The 22,442-nt window shown below is 36.0% G+C and overlaps 1 protein-coding gene and 1 pseudogene across 13 annotated transcripts in view; one reads left to right on the top strand and one right to left on the bottom strand.

Annotated features, from left to right (window-relative positions):
- MLIP (muscular LMNA interacting protein) overlaps positions 1-22,442 on the bottom strand; it is a 250,970-nt gene that overhangs the window by 66,260 nt on the left and 162,268 nt on the right. For 12 of the 13 annotated variants that reach the window (XM_034991716.1, XM_034991710.1, XM_034991709.1 and 9 more), the window contains 4 exons: positions 18,547-18,612; positions 18,380-18,463; positions 18,204-18,263; positions 7,116-7,160 (listed from right to left, as the gene is read on the bottom strand). In XM_034991716.1, coding sequence (XP_034847607.1) covers positions 7,116-7,160; positions 18,204-18,263; positions 18,380-18,463; positions 18,547-18,612 — 255 coding nt within the window. The remainder of the gene's footprint in view (positions 1-7,115; positions 7,161-18,203; positions 18,264-18,379; positions 18,464-18,546; positions 18,613-22,442) is intronic. The other variant, XM_034991715.1, reaches the window with a different exon arrangement.
- LOC118001725 lies at positions 17,583-17,700 on the top strand (annotated as a pseudogene).

Here is a 22,442-nt window from a genome sequence, read left to right as displayed (position 1 = left end):
TGGATAGACTTAAATGTGAACCTCAGGGTGGCGTAAATAGTTATAAAGCCACTGCAGATCCTTTACCAAAGAAAAAGAATATTGGCTTATGTGTATTATGAATATAACCAGATTCTTTCAACCAACCCAATTATGTCAAGCTCTTTGAGAAGCCTCACTTTGCTTGCCTAATACAGGTTAGCAGGGTTTATTAAATGCTGTAGCTATAAATATGTTATTAATTTTGTAGCAATTATTTTCCAAAGAGTGAGGAAAATTGTTTGGTGAACTGAGATTGGAGCAGCAAAAGGTGGGAGAAAGCTACTCTATATGAATCACTGCTCGTCGGTCAGCTGAAGGAAGGTAGAGAAGCAACTTGACATTCATAAGACTAAACTTGAAATTGGATTTGAATAATACTAAAGATTTTAGTCATTCGTGTCTATCCACATTAATACTAACTGTGAGGAACAACAATACAGAGGAGTATAAGAAAGGCTGTTGTGTGAAACAAAATCCTATAATCCTGTAATTCTAAGGCCATTAACATCATTTTAATCATAAAAGAAAGGAAAGGAATGTGTAAGAAAGGAGGATCCATGTTAACCAATATATCATCATTTAAAAAGCTTAGAAACCAACGGAGAAGGCCAAAAAATGTGAAAGTCAAAATTTCTTACTTCAAAAATAATCTATTAAAGAGCTAGGTTATATGGAAAGCCAAAGCGTTAAAGACAAAGGAAAGAAAGGAGAATGTGAAATCCACTGAAAAATAAATTGCTATACAGAGCCCCCACTGCGCGAAGCCGGCTTTGGAGAAAACATGTTCCTTTTCCAAAGACAATGTTAGAGGCACAAGAAGTACAATGAAGCTCCTTAGTCATTGCCTACATTGTTTTTCCTTGCCATGTGCAGCTTTTCCCCATTCTTGACACATGTCCTTTTGGCTGGCATCACACTAGCAGACCCCCTCTTGGGGGACTGGAACAGAATCCAGTTGTTCCAGTTGCCTTTGCCTTCTGCATTCTACACTTCTACTTTCACCTTGGTTTTTGTTGTTGCTGTTTGTTTGTTTCCCTTTCAGCAGTCACATCTCTCCCACCTGAATATAACAGCCAGTTCAGTATCATTAAAGTATTTTTCTTCCACCTTCTCTCTGTTGACTCATTGCCCTGAGTTTCCTTTTCCCACAGCTCAAAGAACTCTAATTAGCGATAATGTGTTAACTGAATTGCTACTTCTCCCAGGCAGAAAGACAAAGCTTAAAATATTAACTGAGCACCTAATAATCATTGAGTGCTGAGAATGGCGTTGAGGAAACATAAAATGATAAAATGATAAAACACCATCTTTCCCTTAACCTGGCAAGTGTTCTTGTTATTTGTACGTAAGTCACTATGTGTGCAAAAGAATGAATCCCATAGTAAGAATGTTAATCACAAAGCCCATAGTAATATATTATCAGGCATCATATCTTTCTTGCTTCACGTTGTTTATTTTAACTCTCTATACACATTACCCTGTCTATCTCATTGAAAAACATTTTATAAATTAATAATATATCCCCAAAAGGCCTAAATACAGAAAGTAGATTTGAAAGTGTTTTAAGTTTGAGTCTTTACGCTAAGGAATGATGATTCCATCTTGTCATGAACATAACCAGGAAGCAGAGTAAGTGGGCATAGTGACCAGTGATAGCCATTGTTTGTATGTGCAAATGAGGAGATAAAAGATCAGATGAAGGGGAAGTTTGGGCTAAACTATGGTGCCTTCATGTTTGGAAAAGTCTAAAATGATGATGAGAAGGATACAAGGCATAAGGAGTCTCTCATTACATCTTTTCTCTTCCTTCTCATTTAGCGGAACCCAGATAATTACCTTCAGTTCCTTCCTCATCCCCTTTCACATAAGCATGCCTTAGAAATATTTCTGAACAATGAAAAAAAGATATAAATGAGAATAATCAGAAGACTGGAATTTCTTGTTTAAAGTGTTCACAACCCTTTCTGTAACTCATCAAATCTCTGGTCACAACCCATAAAAAGCCGATCTGTACCAAGGTCTGGATTGAAGTCTCCTCTACCTTTAGATCTAGGATTACATTAGCATGCAGCACCTCTGAAACACTCAAGCATAGCGACATTGCCAAGCATAGCAACAGGGGAGAGCGCAAGCTGCCTAAATTGGAGACAGTGACCTTTACTTGAATAACTGTATGTATGCATACACACACACACACACACACACACATATATAGTGGGGAATATTCTTAATAAAGCTTGACATTTTTAATATATTGTGATATTTTGAAAGAAATATGCATCTACTGTTATGACATTTTTTTGTCCCTCAAGCTCATTAAGATGGGATCTTACCTGTTTACTATATAATATTCAATAGGCCTGTCTCTCTTATTTCTCCGGCACTTAAAAGTAACTCATGCAATGTAGAGAGTCTATAAAATAAGTTGTTATCTATAGACTGTAATTCTAACTAAGGTTTTTTGATAAATTAGTAGTAAGTCTAATACTTGCCTTATTTTCTGAGGTTGCTCTTTATTAGAGAAAGCATACTGTGGTTTTAAAGTACATGAATGAAATAATTTATACCAGTAGCAGTTAATGAAAAATAAATATTTACAAAGACAAGTGTAATGCAAAGGAAAAAATGACATTCTCCTCCAAATATGATAGAGTGAAAACAGAATGAAATAGAAATTCAAATAGAAAATTCATTCCTTTACATAGGGGAAAGCCAACTTTTACATCAACGTGGGTGGGACTGGAGGAGATTATGCCAAGTGAAATAAGTCAAGCAGAGAAAGTCAATTATCATATGGTTTCACTTATTTGTGGAACATAAGGTATAGCATGGAGGACACTGGAGAAGGAAGGGAAAAATGAAGGGGAGAAACCGGAGGCGGAGATGAACCATGAGAGAATATGGACTCTGAGAAACTAACTGAGGGTTTTAGAGGGGAGAAGGCAGGGGGGCTGGGTTAGCCCAGTGATGGGTTATTAAGGAGGACACGTACTGCATGGAGCGCTGGGTGTTATATGAAAACAATGAATCATGGATCACTACATCAAAAACTAATGATGTATTGTACGGTGACTAACATACCATAATAAAATTAAATTATATTTAAAAATAATAAATAAATAAATAAAAGTAAGTGTCATGAGAAACAATCACTCTTATACATTATTTGATAAATTATGAGTTAATTTATATGAGAGTGATTTAAAATGTTAGAAATATAATAGATATCATTTTAGATATTGCCACCAAATACAAAATTATTCAAAGTTTAGATTGAAGGTTACTGAACGTGAAGAAATAATTTAGACACAGAATATAAATACTAACGGATAAACTATTTAAGGAAAACAAACCATTCCCATATCTTCTGTAGTTCTCACACAACTATTAATGGCAAGGGCTTTGACCTGAGGGAGACCTGGGTTGGGTTTTGCCTACTCTGACTTCTAAGACTTTGTTTCCTCCTTTGTCATATGAAGATCTTGAAATAATAATACCCCCATCATAAGACTGGTATAAGGTTAAATGAAATACTTAAACCTCATTTGCAATGTAAGAACTCAAAACAATTGAGTGGAATATTGATGATAAATTAATATAATCAGTCTTACAAGTGACCTGTGGAGATCACCACTACTCAACATGTTGTTAGCCTCACTTAAATTCTATTACACTTAAGAAGACCTCAATTAAATTACTTTAAAATCACTTGCAATTCAAGTACACCATGAATTGAAGAAAACTTTGACTTTAATTAGACTGAATTGATGGCACTTTTCCTGCATCTGACTCATCCTTAAAAAAACAAATTATGTGAAATGTAACAATATGTGCAATAAAGAATAAGAATAGGAAACTACTTGTTTTTGCATTTTCTTTTCTTTTTTTTTATGGAAAAAGAAGTCAGCATTTTACCAAAGGCCTCAGAAAGAGGAATTAGTCATACAATTTCTCGTTATTTAATAAAACCATTATAATCATCCCAGGAACACTGGAAAGCCAATAGATAATACAGATACATTGAAAACTAACAACTTGGTAAGTCTGCTTACACTTCAACCAGTTCTATGGCCAGCTCTTCTCTAATTTCTACAAGAAAGTGTCTTGTGCATTTACTGTTGTAATTGTTCACTGTCTCCCCCATTATAAGCTGCAGAAATAGGGACCTTATAAGGTTCATCCCTCACCCCAGTGACTCCTCAGTGAGTAGACATGGTAAACACTCAGTAAATACTTGTTGAATCAATGAACAAATGTGGGAAACTGAATAATAGAGCTAGCTAGAAAATTCTAACTAAGTTTCTAGTTGTGATTCATAGATTATATACTGTACTTTCAGAGAGCCCCCAGAGTTAGGGATTTTGAGCGGTCTGTGCTAATTTGTCAAGGATATCCTCATATATCACAATACTTTTTTCCCTGGCTCTCATCTAAGTGTTCTCTTTTTTCCTCTGTGGTGCAGGAGTTGGTAAACTATGGATCCCTGTTTTCTAACTGAATCTAAGAATTTCTACAGTCAATGATACACCAAGACCCAGCAGGTATATACTGCGAAGATGCCTACTTCCTTCAGAGTTTGAACAGAGGTGGTGAAATACTGAAAAGATGTCTCAGATTTGCTTTTGAGTTTCCATGGTAGACGAAGAGAGAAGAATATAGTAAAAGATTAATTAATTAATTGAGTGAAAGCTATCCAAGATACCTTAAGGTATCTTGTAGTTCAGGCAATATGAATATTAGAATTCCTAGAAGAAAATATTAATGTCATTCTACTTTTAAAATCAGAACATACTGTATTTAAAATAGATAGTTCACAGACCAACGCTTATAGCTAAGGTGGACTTCTGCTCTAAAATTTCATTTTTTTCTTCTCAAAATGAATGTATCAGACATCACTTAGTAAATATAATAATGGTAGCGAAATATTTAGAAATGTGATTTCCCTATGATTTGGCGCCACAGAACTGGGTTTCACATTCCACCATGTAATTATCCTTGACAGTCTTCCAAAAGACATGGACATATTTGAGGTCTCACAAAAGAATAATTCAAATGTAATGTTGTAAGAGAAATTAAAAAATAAAGCTTCTCACTCAAGAAACCAAATGTAATCAAAGTTCGAATTAGAGTTCGTATTTGGTCTAGTCTATACTAAATCTATTTGATGATTCAGTGTTAATTTTGAATGACTCAAATGCTCTCACAAAGATTAGGGCAAATGTTAACCACTTTAATTAAGTCTGATAACTTACTGAAGAATAATTTGAAATAAACTCTAACTATGGAGCTTGAAGCAGCCCCTCCAGAATTATTCCAATTGCTACCAAACTAACCACCCCCAGGGAGGGGTGAGAGGAAGTACCAGCCCCTCCCCATCTTCTTGTAAATGAGTCTCCATCAGAGGCACTTTGGTGACAGGTAGGAGTAGGTGAAAAATAAAGATGAGAAAGCAAAAATTCACAGCTATTTTTTCCTGGGTCTGGCTCTTGTAGCACGTATTAGTCACAAAAAGTATTGAGACATCTTTAGGGAACTTTTGTTTCTTGTATTCAACTTCAGAATCAAGGAACTCCACTAAATCATGGCACTTCTACTCTTCCCAAGATAGGAAGAAGGAAGAGAAGGGAAGGCATAGATGAAGGTAAAAGCAAAGGAAAATAAGAGGAAGAAAGGGAAGCACTATTATTTATTCCTGTATGTCAGGACTCTATCAAGGGCCTTTCATACATTAACCAATATGAATTATCATCAGGCAATTATTAGTTTCCCAATTTTATAGATGAAAAAACTAAGGCATAGAGAGGTTAAGTTATTTTATGAGGATCAGATAGCAAACAGACATGTTATGATTTAAATTTTTTTTTTTAAGATTTTATTCATTTGCGAGAGAGACAATGAGAGACAGAGAGCATGAGAGGGAGGAGGGTCAGAGGGAGAAGCAGACTCCCTGCTGAGCAGGGAGCCCGATGTGGGACTCGATCCTGGGACTCCAGGATCATGACCCGAGCCGAAGGCAGTCGCTTAACCAACTGAGCCACCCAGGCGCCCCGACACGTTATGATTTAAACTTGGGTACAGCCTACTAAATGTCTCTACTCCTTTAAGTATTACTCCAAATGGTTTTCAATAAGAACAAAGGAGTGAAAGCTTCTAGGAAAATACTCTAAGCAGTGTTCCTATCCGTACCCTCTAAACATCATTTCCTAAATGTGATAAAATTCAGTGATTTCATCCAGTTTATTATTTGCCTTAGGGAGATCCAAATAAGACAGAAATACATGAATTGGAAAGAAGATATGTCACAAAATATGCAATTAAAAACTATGTATTCTTGATGATGATAATGATGATGATGATGAAAAGAGCATATTAGAAAATATAAGGTATAACCTAAAAGAAATAATTTACTGTTTTGTTTTAAACTAAAAACTAAACACTTGCTTAGGAGAAAATCTTGTTTCTATTGAAGCTATTCGATCAGAAGCAGAAGTTGGCCACATGATGGATTATGGGGTGAATAAAGAGTGGAAACAGGGTGGGGCTACATGTGTGCGCCTAGGACATTCAGAGCCAGCTCCACATAACTAATTGAATCAAGTGTGTGAGTCTGTATCTACACATCTATTAATTTATTTTTGCTCATAAGTGGAAATTGGTTTATTTGACAATAATTTAAATGAAAAAGAAAGCAACAAACTAGTCAAAACCAGCTAACCTGGCCATCCTGTTGGAAATTGACAAATCTTAATGTTTCAAGTATATGACTTGATTCCTTTATAATAAGCACAACAAACCTTTACAAAAATGAAAGTGTCATCTAAGCTTTGATAATTAGAAAGACAGAAAACAGGTGTTGGAGTTCCATTTTATTTAGCCGAACTAATCAAACTAGACCTCACTTAAGGAATTTATTCAATAAACTTACCTGACATAATCTGATTTTCCACATCTAGTTGATTCCTAGCATCCTACCCCTTTCCACTTATGAAAAATATCAACTAATTCAATTTTAATGACTGTATAATTGAGTTCCCTCCAAAGAATACACATGCACCCATTTAAAAAGCAGTATGTATCATTATGAAGGGACTTACATATTTGGTTTCTCGACCAGCTGCTCTCGGAAGAGTTGTAGGCATCTGTATGAATAGAAAAATAATCATACGACTGAAGTAACCACAAAAATAGTGAAAGATTTGACTTCTGGGATAAGTGTTCACCTTTTTTTGCTATTAAGACTTTCTGACCATTCTGCTCTCTCTTCTATACAAAGCCCCTGTCCCTTTGAAAATTATTTCATTAAACTACATCATTTCATTATTCTTTTCATTGCCATTATATATCAACTTTCTGGTAAATTTTCCCATATTTACTGATGACATCCATTTGTTGATCATAATGGCCCCTTATGTGATTTTTGCCATTTTCAAAATTCACATGGAATTCTCTATACTCTCACTTCTTCTTTTTTTTTTTTTTAAAGATTTTATTTATTTTTCAACAGAGAGAGACAGCGAGGGCGGGGGAGGGAGAAGCAGGCTTCCTGCTGAGCAGGGAGCCCGTTGTGGGACTCGATCCCAGGACCCTGGGATCATGACCTGAGCCGAAGGCAGACGCTTAACGACTGAGCCACCCAGGCACCCTATACTCTCACTTCTTTAAGCCACTCATCTCCACAGGTATTTTCATCCATTCCATTTCACTCATCCACTCTCAGGATCATTCCTAGATTTTGCCTTCACAAATAAAATGGGAAATCTGTGATATTTCAATTCTGAGCATCCTACTCTAAGAACTCTATTTCCCATTCACTTCTCAAATGTCCCCAATACAACATTCCTTTAGCATCATTGAGACTTCATAATCAATGAGTTTTACAGTTCAATTGTGGTGTTATTACCTCTTAGTTTACATATATTTCATATTCTTAATTGTTTTAACATCTTAATTTCTCTTGCCTCCCTCTCTCCTTATGACAAACTCACCTTAAAAAAAAAAAAGAGAGAGAAAAGAAAACAACAACCCTGGATGGACCTTATCATCTATTTTCTCTAAACTTGAAAAGCAAAACATTGTGGGGAACTCTCTCAACCAAGCTAATTGATTTCATTATAAATTAATGGTCATCAACTTCAAATGAGCATTCAATACTGTACTGTAATCCCCTAATTTTTCTCTTGTAGGCCCACTCTCCCACTTTCTGAAATGAGATGGGTTATTTGACTCATTCAACTCCTCAGCAAATACTTACTGTATATCTACTGTGTGCCAGGAACTTTTCTACACCCTTCAGTTTATCACTAAACAAAACTAACAGAGAAAGATGCCCTGTCCTTGGAGAGCTTACCTTCTAGCAGGAGAGAATATAAACCATAAAATAATAAATAAGTAAATTACACTGTATGTTGGAAGTAAATCATACCATATATTATACCATATGTTATGCAACAAAAACGAATACAAATAATTTGAAGACTTCGGTAATATATTCTTTTAGAGAGAATCTTTGCTTCTGCCACATACCTTATTTCTTTTAGACAACCCAGATATTAAGAAAGTCAAGAGTGCTAAGGGCTTACAATTTCAAATAGGATGGTCAATCTACAGAAGGTGACATTTGGGCTAAGATTTGAAAGTGAGGGAGCTGGACATGTACATATCTAAACAAAGAGCATTTTAACAAGGTGGAACAAATGTAAAGTTCTCAAACTGGATTTCCACCACTGAGAATGGTTGTTCAAGGACTCAAAGCAATCCTTTCAAAATAAACAAAAAGTTGGGTAAAATATTTAAAACAATATTGACATATTATTTATTAAAAACATCAATGAGCTAATAAGCAAAAAAAGAATTTGGGACCAAGATCAGGAGAAGATGGGAATCCAAAGACATGAGTCAAGCATCTGAGACTGGCTTTTATCCTAAAGATGTTTGCAAACAATGTTGAGTTGCTTGAGAAGCTGATCCAAACTTTTGACTCTCAAAGGTGTAGGGAGATAAAAGTCAGAATCCATGACCCACCAAGAATAGACTGAGCCTCAGGACTAAGACTGATCTAGAAGACCTCACATAGTCCTCAGGCTTGCCTCAAATCATTGAAAACAATTGTTTAGAAAAAAATCATCCCCAAACCTTAAATTAAATTAAGTAATCCTTCCTTTCTAATGTTCCTGGTGTCTGACAGAGCAAAGAAAAGGCTCTCTGAGAAGAAGGTAGCGGGAGGGGAAGAATGAAGCGGGGGAAATCGGAGGGGTAGACGAACCATGAGAGACGATGGACTCTGAAAAACAAACAGAGTTCTAGAGGGGAGGGGGGTGGGAGGATGGGTTAGCCTGGTGGTGGGTATTGAGGAGGGCACATTCTGCATGGAGCACTGGGTGTTATGCACAAACAATGAATCATGGAACACTTCATCTAAAACTAATGTTGTAATGTATGGGGATTAACATAAGAATAAAAAAATGAAAAAAAAAAAAAGAAAGAAAAGGCTCTCTGTGGTAAGATAATATCATCTGAGCCCTCAAATAATTTCTATAAATAAACTTTTGAGTAGAATATCCAACACACAATCAGATTCAGACACACAAAGAGGTAAGACAATGTGAGTGAAAATGAACAACCAAAAAACACGCACAGAGAATCCAGAAATTTGTTTTCTTAGAACCAGACCAAAAACAACCACACTTACACATGCTTTTCCAGAGATACAAGTTAAGCTTGCAAATTTTTACAAAGAACTAGAAACTATAAAAAGTGATATAACTGATTTGAAAACAGGACAAAATGTGTTGAGGCAAGAACACGACTGGCAGATTCGAGGCACAGCAAGGAAGCAGGTAGGGCAGGGGAGCTGTGCCAGAAGGGCTGGGAGACCAGATCATAGAAGCCCTTCCAGGAGTTTGTAAGGACTCTGGTTTATATCTAAAGGAAATGTGTAAGCACTGCTGGTTTTCAGCCATGGGGGGGCCATAATCTGACTTATGCTTGAAAAAGGATCTCTCTCTTTGATGTGTTAAAAATGAATCATAGTGAGGCAGGGTCGAGGACAAAAACTATTGCACTATCCAGCAAAACATGAGGATGGCTCAGCAGTACAGAAAGCATGAAATAATCATATTCTACATATATTTTAAATCTACAGCAATAGGGTTTCTAATAGAGATGTAGAATATGAGAGAAAGAGAAGAATAAAACTTGACACAAAAGTTTCTGGCCTTGTGCAAATGAAAGATAAGAACTGATAGACGGAGATGGGAAGGCAGGATATGAAATAGTGTTTGTGGGAAGAAATCTAGACTTTAATTTTTCAGATATTTATTAGGAACCTAAATGGAAACGGAGAATAGATATTTGGGAGAATGGGATTTGGGGGATAATCCTGGACTAGAGATATAAATTTGAGAGTTGTCAGCATATACCTGCTTTTCAAAATACCAAAGGCATGAATATAGAGAGGAATGAGAAGCCCAAGGATTGAGTCCAGCCACACTCTAGCATTGGTTTGGGAATAGTTTGGGAAGAAGAGGATGAGCCAGCAAAGGAACCTAAGATATAATCATGGCAAGTGATGTAGGACAAAAGCTGAGAGAGCATAGTGTCCTGGAAGGCGCCAGAGGAACGTGTGCCAAATAGGAGGGAGTGACAACTATCTCTAATTCTGCAGATATGCCAGCTCTGACCAGGGCTGAGTTTAGAACAATGGGAACCTGGGAAAGTGGTGTGGGCAGCACAGTGGGGACAGAAATCTGAATGGAAGGGATTTATGAGGGAATGAAGGAAGAACTGAAAGCAGAACACATAATGGTTTTCAACTTTTTTTTTACCAATCTCTTCCCCATCATAAGGTTGCTTTTTAATCTCAGTTAATAATCTTAAACCTTTCTTCACTGAAAGGTGTTAGTAATCGAATAACTAAAAATATGAGTTATACAATTCTTCATTTCCCCTCCATCCACCTACAAACACACTTGCACCGTACCTGACATTTCCTCTGTTTTCTGTCCTGTTAGAATGGCAGATATTTCCAGCTTTTAATCAAAGGACACTTACTTAGGGGCGCCTGGGTGGCTCAGCCGTTAAGCGTCTGCCTTCGGCTCAGGTCATGATCCTGGAGTCCCAGGATCGAGTCCCACATCGGGCTCCCTGCTCGGCAGGAAGCCTGCTTCTCCCTCTCCCTCTCCCCCTGCTTGTGTTCCCTCTCTCACTGTCTCTCTGTCAAATAAATAAATAAAGTCTTTAAAAAAAAAAAAAGGACACTTACTTGAATTAGACTGTAGGTTCTATGTCCTTCTGAGGGATTTTCATCCTTCAGGAACTCCCTTTCTTTTGTATAATCAGTACCTCCCCTCTAATGAATCTACCCCATGCCATCATGCTCTTGTCATTTTCAGCTTTAAAAAGCAAACCAAAAATTCTTCCTTGATGCTACTTCAGACCCAATTTCCTTCTCCCTTTCACAGCCCAACACTTCCAAGTAGTTGTTTCTGTCTGTTTGTTTTACATACTCTGTCTCTGCTTTCTCACCACATACCACTTTTCAACATCAGAGTTGTAAGGACAGCAGAGGTGTAATGTGAGGGAGCAAAATTTGAGGATGGTGAAAAGAAGGATCTCTGAGGATGATATCAAGATGGCCCTTCAGCCTGGCTGGGGGAAAGGGGGACAGTTAAGCATAGGTTTGGACAACTGGACAGTTCTTGATGCCTTCCTTGAGGATGACAATGGAAACAGCTGATTGAAGAGGAGCATGGAGTGCCATAAGCAAAGGTTCAGGGAGGCAAAGATGAGGGACACTGTCACTAGGGTGGGAAGAGAATGGCAAGGGGGGGATGGTTGACGTTATAGATTTCTACAGCCTGACAGAAGTTCTTTCTGTTCTTCATAAAACAAAAACAAAAGACAAAACTCAACAGAATTGGCAAATCCTAGGCACTAGGCTTTCGTGTCTTCCACCTTAGACATCAGGCACACATACAGCCAAGTTAGCCTATATGCTCCAAGAACTTTGAGTTTCCATGGAAAAATAATAAGACATCTGAAAAATGTTAACGCTGTAGGAGAAAAACAATGGTGCAGTCATTCCTTTCCTAGGTTTTTACACAAGAGAAACACGTCCATACAAAATCTTGTTTATAAGGTTCTTAGCAGCTCTATTAGTAATAGCACCTAAGTAGAAATAACCCAATTGTCCATCAGTTGGTGAATAGTTAACTTATGGTACAACCATATGACGGAATACTACTCAGCAATGAAAACAAATTAACTATTGATACATGCAAAAACATGGAGGAATCTCAACTGCCTTCTACTATGTATAAACAGCCAGACTCAAAAGACTACATACTGTATAATTCTATTTATATGGCATTCTTGAAAAGGTAAAAGTATAGAAACAAAGAAAAGATCAGTAGCTGTCCAGCACTTGGGTTGGAGGGAGGGACATACTATAAAGGAGCACAAGGGAACTTCTTCATCTGATGGAAGTGTTTTGTACTTCAGACGTGATAGTGGTTATACAACTGTATTATGCTTTGTGAAAACCCATAGAAGTATACACTGAAAGGGTAAATTTAACAGTGGGTAAACTATACCTCAATAAACATGACTTTATTTTTTTATTATATTAGTCACCATACAGTACATGACTTTAAAAAGGAGAACTGTATCCAACATAATAAATAACATAGAAATTGAAGGACAGAATACATACTGAGCAAATTCTTGAATTGAAATATCAAATCAAGGAATCCCCTTGAAGGAATTAGGAAGCAATAAATAGAAAAAAATATATAAAGATTAAGGCTTATGGAAAACAGAAACAAAAGTGACAAAATCACTTTATAAGAGTCCCAGGAGGAAGAAACATTTGAAAACTAATGACTAAAAGTTATCCTGAATGTGAGGGACAGAAAAGATTGAAGACTTCAAAGGAGAGGTCACAGAGAGTACCAATCCAAACATGTAAGAGAAAAAAAAAATGCACATTTACATTATAAGAAAAATCAGTCATATTATAGATAAAGATAAAATTCTACAAACCAAGAAACAGACTCTTTTTAAAATTTTTTTATTATGTTCAGTTAGCCAACATATAGTACACCATTAGTTTTTGATGTAGTGTTCAATGATTCATTAGTGTAAAAAACCCAGTGCTCATCACAACACAGTATTACAGGAGAAACAGACTCTTAATTCTAGAGAACACACTGATGGTTACCAGAGGGGAGGTGGGTGTGGGGATGGGTTAAAGAGGTGGTGGGGATTAAGGAGTGCACTTATTGTGATGAGCACTGGGTGTTGTATAGAACTATATTGTACACCTAAAACTAATATAACACTAATATATTTAACTATACCAGAATTAAAATAAAAAACTTAATAAAGAAGTAAGAGTTGGACAGCCAAAAAAAAAAAAAATTCTAAAAGTTTACAGAGCCGCACTGTAAATGATCACTCTGTAGCAGAGGAGTAAATATCATGCTGGCAAAATACTTCACAAGTATGTTGTTGGAGAAAAAGAACCTAGGGCGAAAAAGTATGAAGAGATAGGACCTATAATTTTCTGTTCAACAAAACTATAATTTAAATGAAAGAGCAAAATAAAGATATTCTCAAAAACATAGGCCACAGAATCAACACAAAACCACCTTGTTGTATATAATTTTCAGCAAGATTCCACCAAGAAAAATAATTAATCCAGAAAAAAGCTATCAGTGTGTGAAAAATCAGGATCTAAACAAAGAAGATATCAAGGAAAATATAACAAAGATATTTCAAGGTTTAAAATTGATAGGAAAATAAACATAATTATAATCTTTAAGAATTTACGTGGAACTAAGAAAAGTAACAAAAATGTAAAATAAAATATTCAAAATTTTTTAAATTTTCAAATCAGTAAATGTCAAAATACTAGAAGGAAAGCAGGAAAGTAAAAAAAAGAAAAAGAAAAAGACTTAGGATTCCAGATAAACAGATTCTCCAGATTGAATATAAAAGTGATATCCAGAAATACTTTGTCCTGAAAACAATTAGACCAGAGGGCACAAAAAAATTTAAAAAAAACAACAACTAAGTAACAGAAATTAGTAAAAAAGTAATAAGGAAAGAAAGTAATAGAAAATAGTAACAAAGACATATCTAAGAAAACATGAATTTAAAATTATATATATTACCTACATGGGGTCACTGTTTTCATACTAGATTAAGAACCACCTCAAGCTCAAAAGGATTATATATGCTAGAAAAGGTTATAAAAATCAAAAAGATGAGAATGAACACCACACATAAGCAATAGCAACACAGGTTCAAAATATATAAGTCAAACCTAATAAACAGTACTCTAGTTTTATCTTTGTCTTGCTCTCGGCAGCAATTACCACGATTATATTCTCTTAAATACTCTCCTGTAGCTTCCATGTTACCACATAGTTCTGATTTTCCTCTTACAATAATGGACATTTCATCTCCTCTGCTGGCTTCTCCTCCACCCGCTTTATTGGACCTGCAATGTTTGGTTCCTTGGAGCTCTCTGTAGGGCACTCACAACGTTGATGGCGCATCATTCCCAGGTCTCTCCTGCTAGTTCCAGACACACTAGTTTAAGGCCCCCCGATACACACTTCAAACTCATCCTGTCCAAAATGAACATAACCCTCTTCCCTCCTCTACATGGTTGTCTATGCTCAAGGCAGAAACCTGGAGTTCATCCATGATTCTTCTCTCCTTGACTACTCACACCCAACCCCACAGCAAGCCTAAAACACCTCTCACAAACCCACATGCTTCCCTCTGGCTCCCCTGAGCCCACCCCATCTAGGCATCATCACTGACTGCTCCTCTGACCTCAAGAGCCCCCCACAGGAGCCATCATGATCATTTCCAATGGTTTCATATTATTCCCCCCATATTTTTGTATCTTCTCATTTTCCATGGAATCCAAACTTTACACCATGACAAATATAAGCATACCTTGTTTTATTGTGCGTCACTTTATTGTGCTTTGTAGATAATGTGTTTTTCACAAATTGGAAGTTTTGTGGCAACCCTGTGACAAGCAAGTTCATCAGCACATTTTCCAACATTTGCTACTTTGTGTCTCTGCACCATATATTGGTAATTCTTGCAATATTTCAAACTTTTTCATTATTATTATATTTGTTATGATGATCTGTGATCAGTAATCTTTGATGTTACAATTGTAATTGTTTTGAGGTGCCACGAACCATGCCCATATAAGATGGCAAACTTTATCTATAAATGTTGTCTGTGTTCTGACTGTCCCAACAGCTATTCCTCAATCTCTCTCCCTCACCTTGGGTCTCCCTATTCCCTGAGATATAACAAAATTGAAATTAGGTCAGCTAAGAACACTACTCGTAAGTGTTCATGTAAAAGGAAGAGTTGCACATCTCTCACTTTAAATCAAAAGCTAGAAATGATTCAACTTAGTGAGGAAGGCAGGTTGAAAGCCAGGATAGGGCCAGAGCTAGGCCTCTCATGCCAAACAGCCAAGTTGTGAATGCACAGGAGAAGTTGTTGCAAGAAATTAAAAGTGCTACTCCAGTGAACATATGAGTGATAAGAAAGAGAAACTGCCTTATTGCTGATATGGAGAAAGATTTTGTGATCTGGATAAAAGATCAAAAGAGCCACTAACATTCCCTTAAGCCAAAGCCTAATCCAGAGCAAGACCCTAACTCTCTTCAATTCTCTGAAGGCCAAGGGAGGTAAGGAAGCTGCAGAAGAAAAGCTTGAAGCCAGCAGAGGTGGGTTCATGAGGCTTAAGGAAAGAAGCCAATTCCACAACATCAAAGTGTAAGGTGAAGCAGAAGCAAGTGCTGATGTAGACCATGCAGCAAATTGTTCAGAAGAGCTAGCTAATTAATGAAGGTGTTACACAAAACAGAAGATTTTAAATGTAGACGAAACAGCCTTACATTAGAAGAAGGTGCCATCTAGGACTTTCATAGCTAGAGAGGAAAAGTCAATGCCTGGCTTCCAAGCTTCCAAGGGGGCTAACTCAGATGTTAGGGGCTAATGCAGCTGGTGATTTTAAGTTGAAGCCAGTGCTCATTGATGATTCTGACAATCCTAGGAATAATCCTTGAGAATTATGCTAAATCTACTTTGCCTGTGCTCTATAAACCGAACAAAGCCTAGATGACAGCATGTCTGTTTATAATATGGTTTACTGCCTATCTGAAGCCCACTGTTGAGACCTACTGCTCAGAAAGAAAGATTCCTTTCAAAATATCACTGTTTATTGACAAAAGAGCTGGTCACCCAAGAGCCCTGATAGAGATGTACAGCAAGATGAATGTTGTTATGACTGCTATTACAATATCCATTCTGCAGCTCATGGATCATTGAGTACTATTGACTTTCAAGTCTTACTACGTCATTTGCCAACAACATGGGAAGACCTTGAGAATATTACGCTAAGTGAAATAAGTCAGACAAATACCATATGATTTCACATATATATGGAGTCTAAAAAACAAAACAAATGAGCAAACAAACAAAAGCAGAAAAAACTCATAAATACAGAGAACAGGGGCGCCTGGGTGGCTCAGTTGGTTAAGCGACTGCCTTCGGCTCAGGTCATGATCCTGGAGTCCCTGGATCGAGTCCCGCATCGGGCTCCCTGCTCGGCGGGGAGCCTGCTTCTGCCTCTGACCCTCCCCGCTCTCATGTGCTCTCTCTCTCTCATTCTCTCTGTCTCAAATAAATAAATAAAATCTTTAAAAAAAAAAAAAATACAGAGAACAAACTGATTGTGGCCAGAGGGGAGGAGGTAAGGGCACTTAATAAATACTTGTTGAATGAAACAGTTGTCTTAAATTTAGTGACCTAGAAAAATGTATTTTTAATACTATAAGCATTAAATATTTGTTAAATAAATCAATAATATATATTATTATTCACATATTACTACTTAAGTCCTATTCCTATTATAAAATATAAAGTACTTTTTATACATTCAACAAATAGAATAAAAATATATTTTAAAATTTATATAGCCTCAGAAATCAAACAATATTTCATATTTTTAGATTAAAAGATTTAAGGAATATATAATGAAATAGATAAATATAATAACTACAATTATCTATTTGTAGGTCCTCTCTGCTAAAATATAATTTTTTAATATTGATGATTATTGGTTACTGAGTTCCTATGTCATTATTAATGAATAATTGTAGTTTTGACAATCCAATCAAAAATTAAGATACTCTTCTAGTTATAAGCAATTCTGTACATTTAAAACCTGCTTTGTATACACAATGTACAACTTTTAAAGGGAACCTGAAAAAAGTGTTTATACTCACTCCAAGAGTGAAAATACAGCTGACCAAAAACCCTAACAATTATAAAGAAAAAGCCACAACCATTTTGAAAATTTAGTGAGTAGATCTGTATTAAATATTTAAAAAAACAATTTGGAGAAATGTAATATTTTATTCCAACAAATGAAAATGACTATAAGAAGGCAATAAGTAAATACTCAATTACAACAATTAATGACTTAGAAGTATCCTAACAATCTAAAATATCCAGGTTTCATCGCTTCTCGGCCTTTTGGCTAAGATCAAGTGTAGTATCTGTTCTTATCAGTTTAAAATATCCAGGTTTCTATCCCTTTGAGTCAAAGAACAACAAAATAAGCTTAGTTGACCAAAAGGAAAAAAATTCCGGGAATAATACCTGTATGCAAGCTCTTAGCCTAACGTAACTTCAGTCTACTTCCTTTCCCACTTCTGCAATTCTAAGTGACTGTGAATTACATAAGTACTGAAGCTATGGTATGAGATAAGGATAAGCCACAAATTCTATATGCGGTTCTTAAAATGCTTCTTAAAATGCCAACATATAAGGACAAAGTCTGATAGTCTGGCTTTCAAACTGTTTTGAACTTAACCCATAGTTAGTAATAAATTTTACTTTGTAACCCTGTACACACATACATACATACATGTAAACAAATTGAAACCTATATCAACAATGCTACTCACTACTTGTAATAGAGTCTGATATTTTACATTCCTACTATTGTGTTTTTAAGATGCTGGTTGCTATTCAACTAAATTGACGTCCCAGTTCACTATGGGGCCTTAACCTGCAGTTTAAAACCATTGATCTAGTCACTCTTATGGTTCAGCAAATTTTATTAAATATATACATACTTTCATTGTGTCAGAACCCAACAATGTCTGTGAGGAACTTGAAGGAGAATCAGAAGAATGCTGGAAAATAAAAAGGAAAAAGAAGGACAAACCTAAGATGCATCATACTCAAACAGAGGAAAATGAAGAGAAGCGAAGCAAATGTTTGAATTGCACATTCTAGTCTAGGGCATTACCATAGACAAGGAATCCTGTAAGACCTTATCAATGGTAGCACAGAGCTCTTCAGTTTGCTGCCTGAGCTGTGCAGGAAAACAAAACTGGAAGAATTGAAACCAGGTACTGAGTTAGCAATGAGTTTCGGGATTTTGTTTCAAAACCATGGGTAATCTGAAGTCATTACCTCCAGAGGTGGGTATAAAGTGTTGTCCTTGAAGACACTTTCAGTCTTGGCTGGTTCATCAAGTGCCTAGTGATAAATGAAATAGTTCTCATGTGAGGCTTTTAGTCAAATATACATGAAGTAGAAAGTCTCTTCAAAGAAAGCCCTGTATCTCAATATTTCAAAACGGAAAAAAAAGAAAGACTTTGAATCACTTGATGATGAGCTATTATTTGGCATGGAGGCATTGCTCACATCTGTCTAGTTTCTCCAATGTAATAAGTATCTCCAATATAAGGTGTTGAAATAAAGAAAGGAAGCTGAGCTTTTTAACATACATACTGGAACTTGGACACATTATACATCCAGATGAGCCTTGTCCCCTTCAAAAAAGTCACTTTGGGAAGCTACACACAGAAATAATGATGTAGCCATTTCTCAAAATACTACAAAAACTATTTTTGAGGAAATGCTTCAGGGCCAGTTTAACAAGAAACATGCACACACAAGAGAGAAACTTGCCTCATTTTTAATCATTTATATGCAAAAAGTTTTGGTGACTTTATTCATCAGACTTGGCCTCAAATGACATCCAACTCTTTTGAAACATATTTTTTACTTATTGTGATATAGTTCAGGTATCTACTTCAGGTACAGAGTTCAGATAGGGAGAAACTAAGATGGCACTCTGTAGAGTGTAGGTACTCCATTGAGAATAATTAAAGTATTACAGAACAATGGAAGCCAGTGTGTATTCCTCCCTGCTTGTTTTTTCATCTTCCACATGCACCTGAGAATTTTGTGTTTATCATCATGTGTATGTCTTTAATTTTAAAAACATATCAATATATTTATACATCACTAAACAATATATAAGGTTATGTTGTGCAGTTCTTCTAATTTCATGTAAGTACAACATATGCTTCTGGAAATTTTTTGTATTTGTTTGCTAGTTTTAAACCACTTTATTATGGTATGGTTGACATACAAAAAGCTGTATCTATTTAATGTATGCAACTGATGTGTTTGGAAACAAGTATATATCCATGAAACCATGTCGACAGTCTATTGCCATAACGTCCATCACCTCTGAAAGTTTCCTCTTGCTCTTGTTATTATTGTTTTCCATATAGCTATTTATTTAGTTGTTTGACCTCCACATTATATCCCATTGTATGCATATTCCACAACAAAATGGATACTTCTTCTAGTGCTGAATATTTAAGGTGCCCTGTATTTTTCCTCTTAGAAACTGTAACAACTATCACCCACATACACGTATCTTTATAACATACTTGTAGTTTAGGACTAAAGATAAAGATAGTCAATTTTATCAGATATTGTCAAGTTGTTCTTTGAAACAACTGCATAATTTTACACTCATAACTGCAATGAATGAGAGTTCCTGTTTCTCAGACTTTTAAAATGTTAACATCCTGACATACATAAAATATTTCCCTTTGGTTTTACACTGAATTTGCCTAATAACTTTTGAAGTTGGGCATCTTTTATGTGTTTACTGGCTATTCATGTTTCCTTTTATATATGTACTCATTGTTCTCTTGGGTAGTCTGCTCTTTATTCATTTCTGGAAAATTTTATATAATCTGGATGCAAAGTATTCGCCAGCTAGATGTGGTGCAATGTCTTCTCCCAGTCTTGCCTTCCCTTTTCATGATTGCCGTGTCTTATGGTAACACACACAGGTTTTCATTGCAATATGGTCAAAGACTTCATCATTTTCCTTTGTGATTGGTGTTTCCTTTAAGAAATTCTTTCCTAACCTGATAAGTCACTCCCTTGGGTGGGAGTCTTAAAAGTTGGGCTGCTATAGGGGCGCCTGGGTGGCTCAGCTGGTTAATTGACTGCCTTCAGCTCAGGTCATGATCCCAGGGTCCTGGGATTGAGTCCCGCATCCGGTTCCCTGCTCTGCGGGGAGCCTGCTTCTCCCTCTCCCACTCCCCCTGCTTGTGTTCCCTCTCTCGCTGTGTCTCTCTCTGTCAAATAAATAAATAAAATCTTAAAAAAAAAAAAAAAAGTTGGGCTGCTACATAGTGGTCTAAATTCTTCATGCCTCATGGAGAAGCTGGGAGTTGGGAATTCTCTCCCAACTGCATGAAGCTGTGCCAGTATTGGAGTTTATAAGGACAGTGTGTCTCAGCATTTTTTTTTTTTTTTACCTGTTTTGATATTCTCATTCACCCAGTGGGTAGGAGTCACTCACATAGTTTCTGGATTTCTCTCAGAGGGAATTGCTCCACGTATAGCTGTACATTTGGTGTGTCGGTGGGAGGAGGAAAGTTCAGAAGCCTCCCATGTCGCCATCTTGGTCCCACTCCTTTATCATCTCTAATATTTATTTGTGTCTACCTACTTTTTTAAATAATCAACTTTTCCAGAGAAGGATCAATTTCTCATCTCTCAATTGAACTACATTTTCATCTTGATCTTCTTTAGCATATTCATATTCCATTTAAGTAATATCTGTTCATATCTTTATTAATTCCTTCCTTCTACATTTTTTGGTTTTTTTTTTTTTTTTTTAAAGATTTTATTTATTTATTTATTAGAGAGTGAGCGAGGGAGAAACAGCATGAGAGAGGAGAGGGTCAGAGGGAGAAGCAGGCTCCCCGCTGAGCCGGGAGCCCGATGCGGGACTCGATCCCAGGACCCTGGGATCATGACCTGAGCCGAAGGCAGTCGCTTAACCAACTGAGCCACCCAGGCGCCCACATTTTTTGGTTTTATCCTGACCTTCCTGAATGTATTCCTTTTGTTGCATTTCACAAGTTATGATATGTAGTATTATCACTGTCATCCAATTTTCAATACATCTTTAAACATTTCTGTTAAGATTTCTTAGATTCATTGGTTATTTAAAAGTGGTTTTCCCTTTTAGTTTTTAAAAATATGAGGATTTTTCCCAATTTTAAAATTACCTACTAATTTAGTTATATTATGGCCAGGGAATTTCTTCTTGATAATAGTGACTTTTTATGAGTTTGAGATTTATGACATAAGACATGGTTTTGTAAATATTCCATTTATGCTTAAAAAAATATCTATCTTCTAACTGTTGTCTGCAGGCTTCTGTGTATGTGCAAGTGTGTATCTGATCTAAATTATTCATTGTTTTGTTCAAATTACCTCTAGTCTTACTGGGTTTCCTGCATACTTATTCTATCAATAATTGAAAGTGGTATCATCAAATCTCAGGGAATGATAGTGGGTCTGTTAATTTCTCCCTGTGATACCAGCAATTTTTGCTCAACATAGGTTGAAGCCATTTTATTACCTACATTCATAATTAGAAGTAATCCTCCCTCATGAATTAAATATTTATCATTATGAAGTGACCCTCTATCTCACCAGTAATGCTTTATGTCTTAATATCTATTTTGCCTGATATAACCAAATGCTCTGATTAGCATTTTACTAGTACATCATTTTTTGCCTCTTTTTTTTTCAACTTCCTGCATTCAAACATTAAAAATCAGTAGTTTATAAATAGCAGATGTCTAGAATTCAGTTTTTGATCCAGTCTAATTCCCATTGTCTTTTAATTGGAGAGGTTAACATTTCTTTTATTACAATTACTTACATATTTAAATGTTTCCAAAACATTTGTTTTATTTTTGTTTCCCTTTTCCTATTTCATTTTTATTCAATTTTTGAATATTTTAATTGATTAAATTTGGTTTTTTCTAACTGATTTTCCCTCCACTAATTTGGATATCGTGGCAAAAAAATGCTAGAGACTTTCATTTTCTCGGACACAAATATACATTTCCTTGGTCTCAAGAATTAAGGTATGAGCTTGTGACTTATTCTTGGGAAATAAATGTGAGTAGAAGTCATACATAACCTCTGGTGTAAGGCAGCTAAGAGTGGATATGACTTTCTATCATTCTCTCTTT

Source organism: Mirounga leonina, unplaced genomic scaffold (genome assembly GCF_011800145.1).
Source record: "Mirounga leonina isolate KUSES-001 unplaced genomic scaffold, KU_Mleo_1.0 Mir_53, whole genome shotgun sequence".
In the NCBI taxonomy this organism is placed as follows: domain Eukaryota; kingdom Metazoa; phylum Chordata; class Mammalia; order Carnivora; family Phocidae; genus Mirounga; species Mirounga leonina.
The sequence above is the reverse complement of the archived record's forward strand: the minus strand, read 5'-3'. Positions and strand labels throughout refer to the sequence as shown.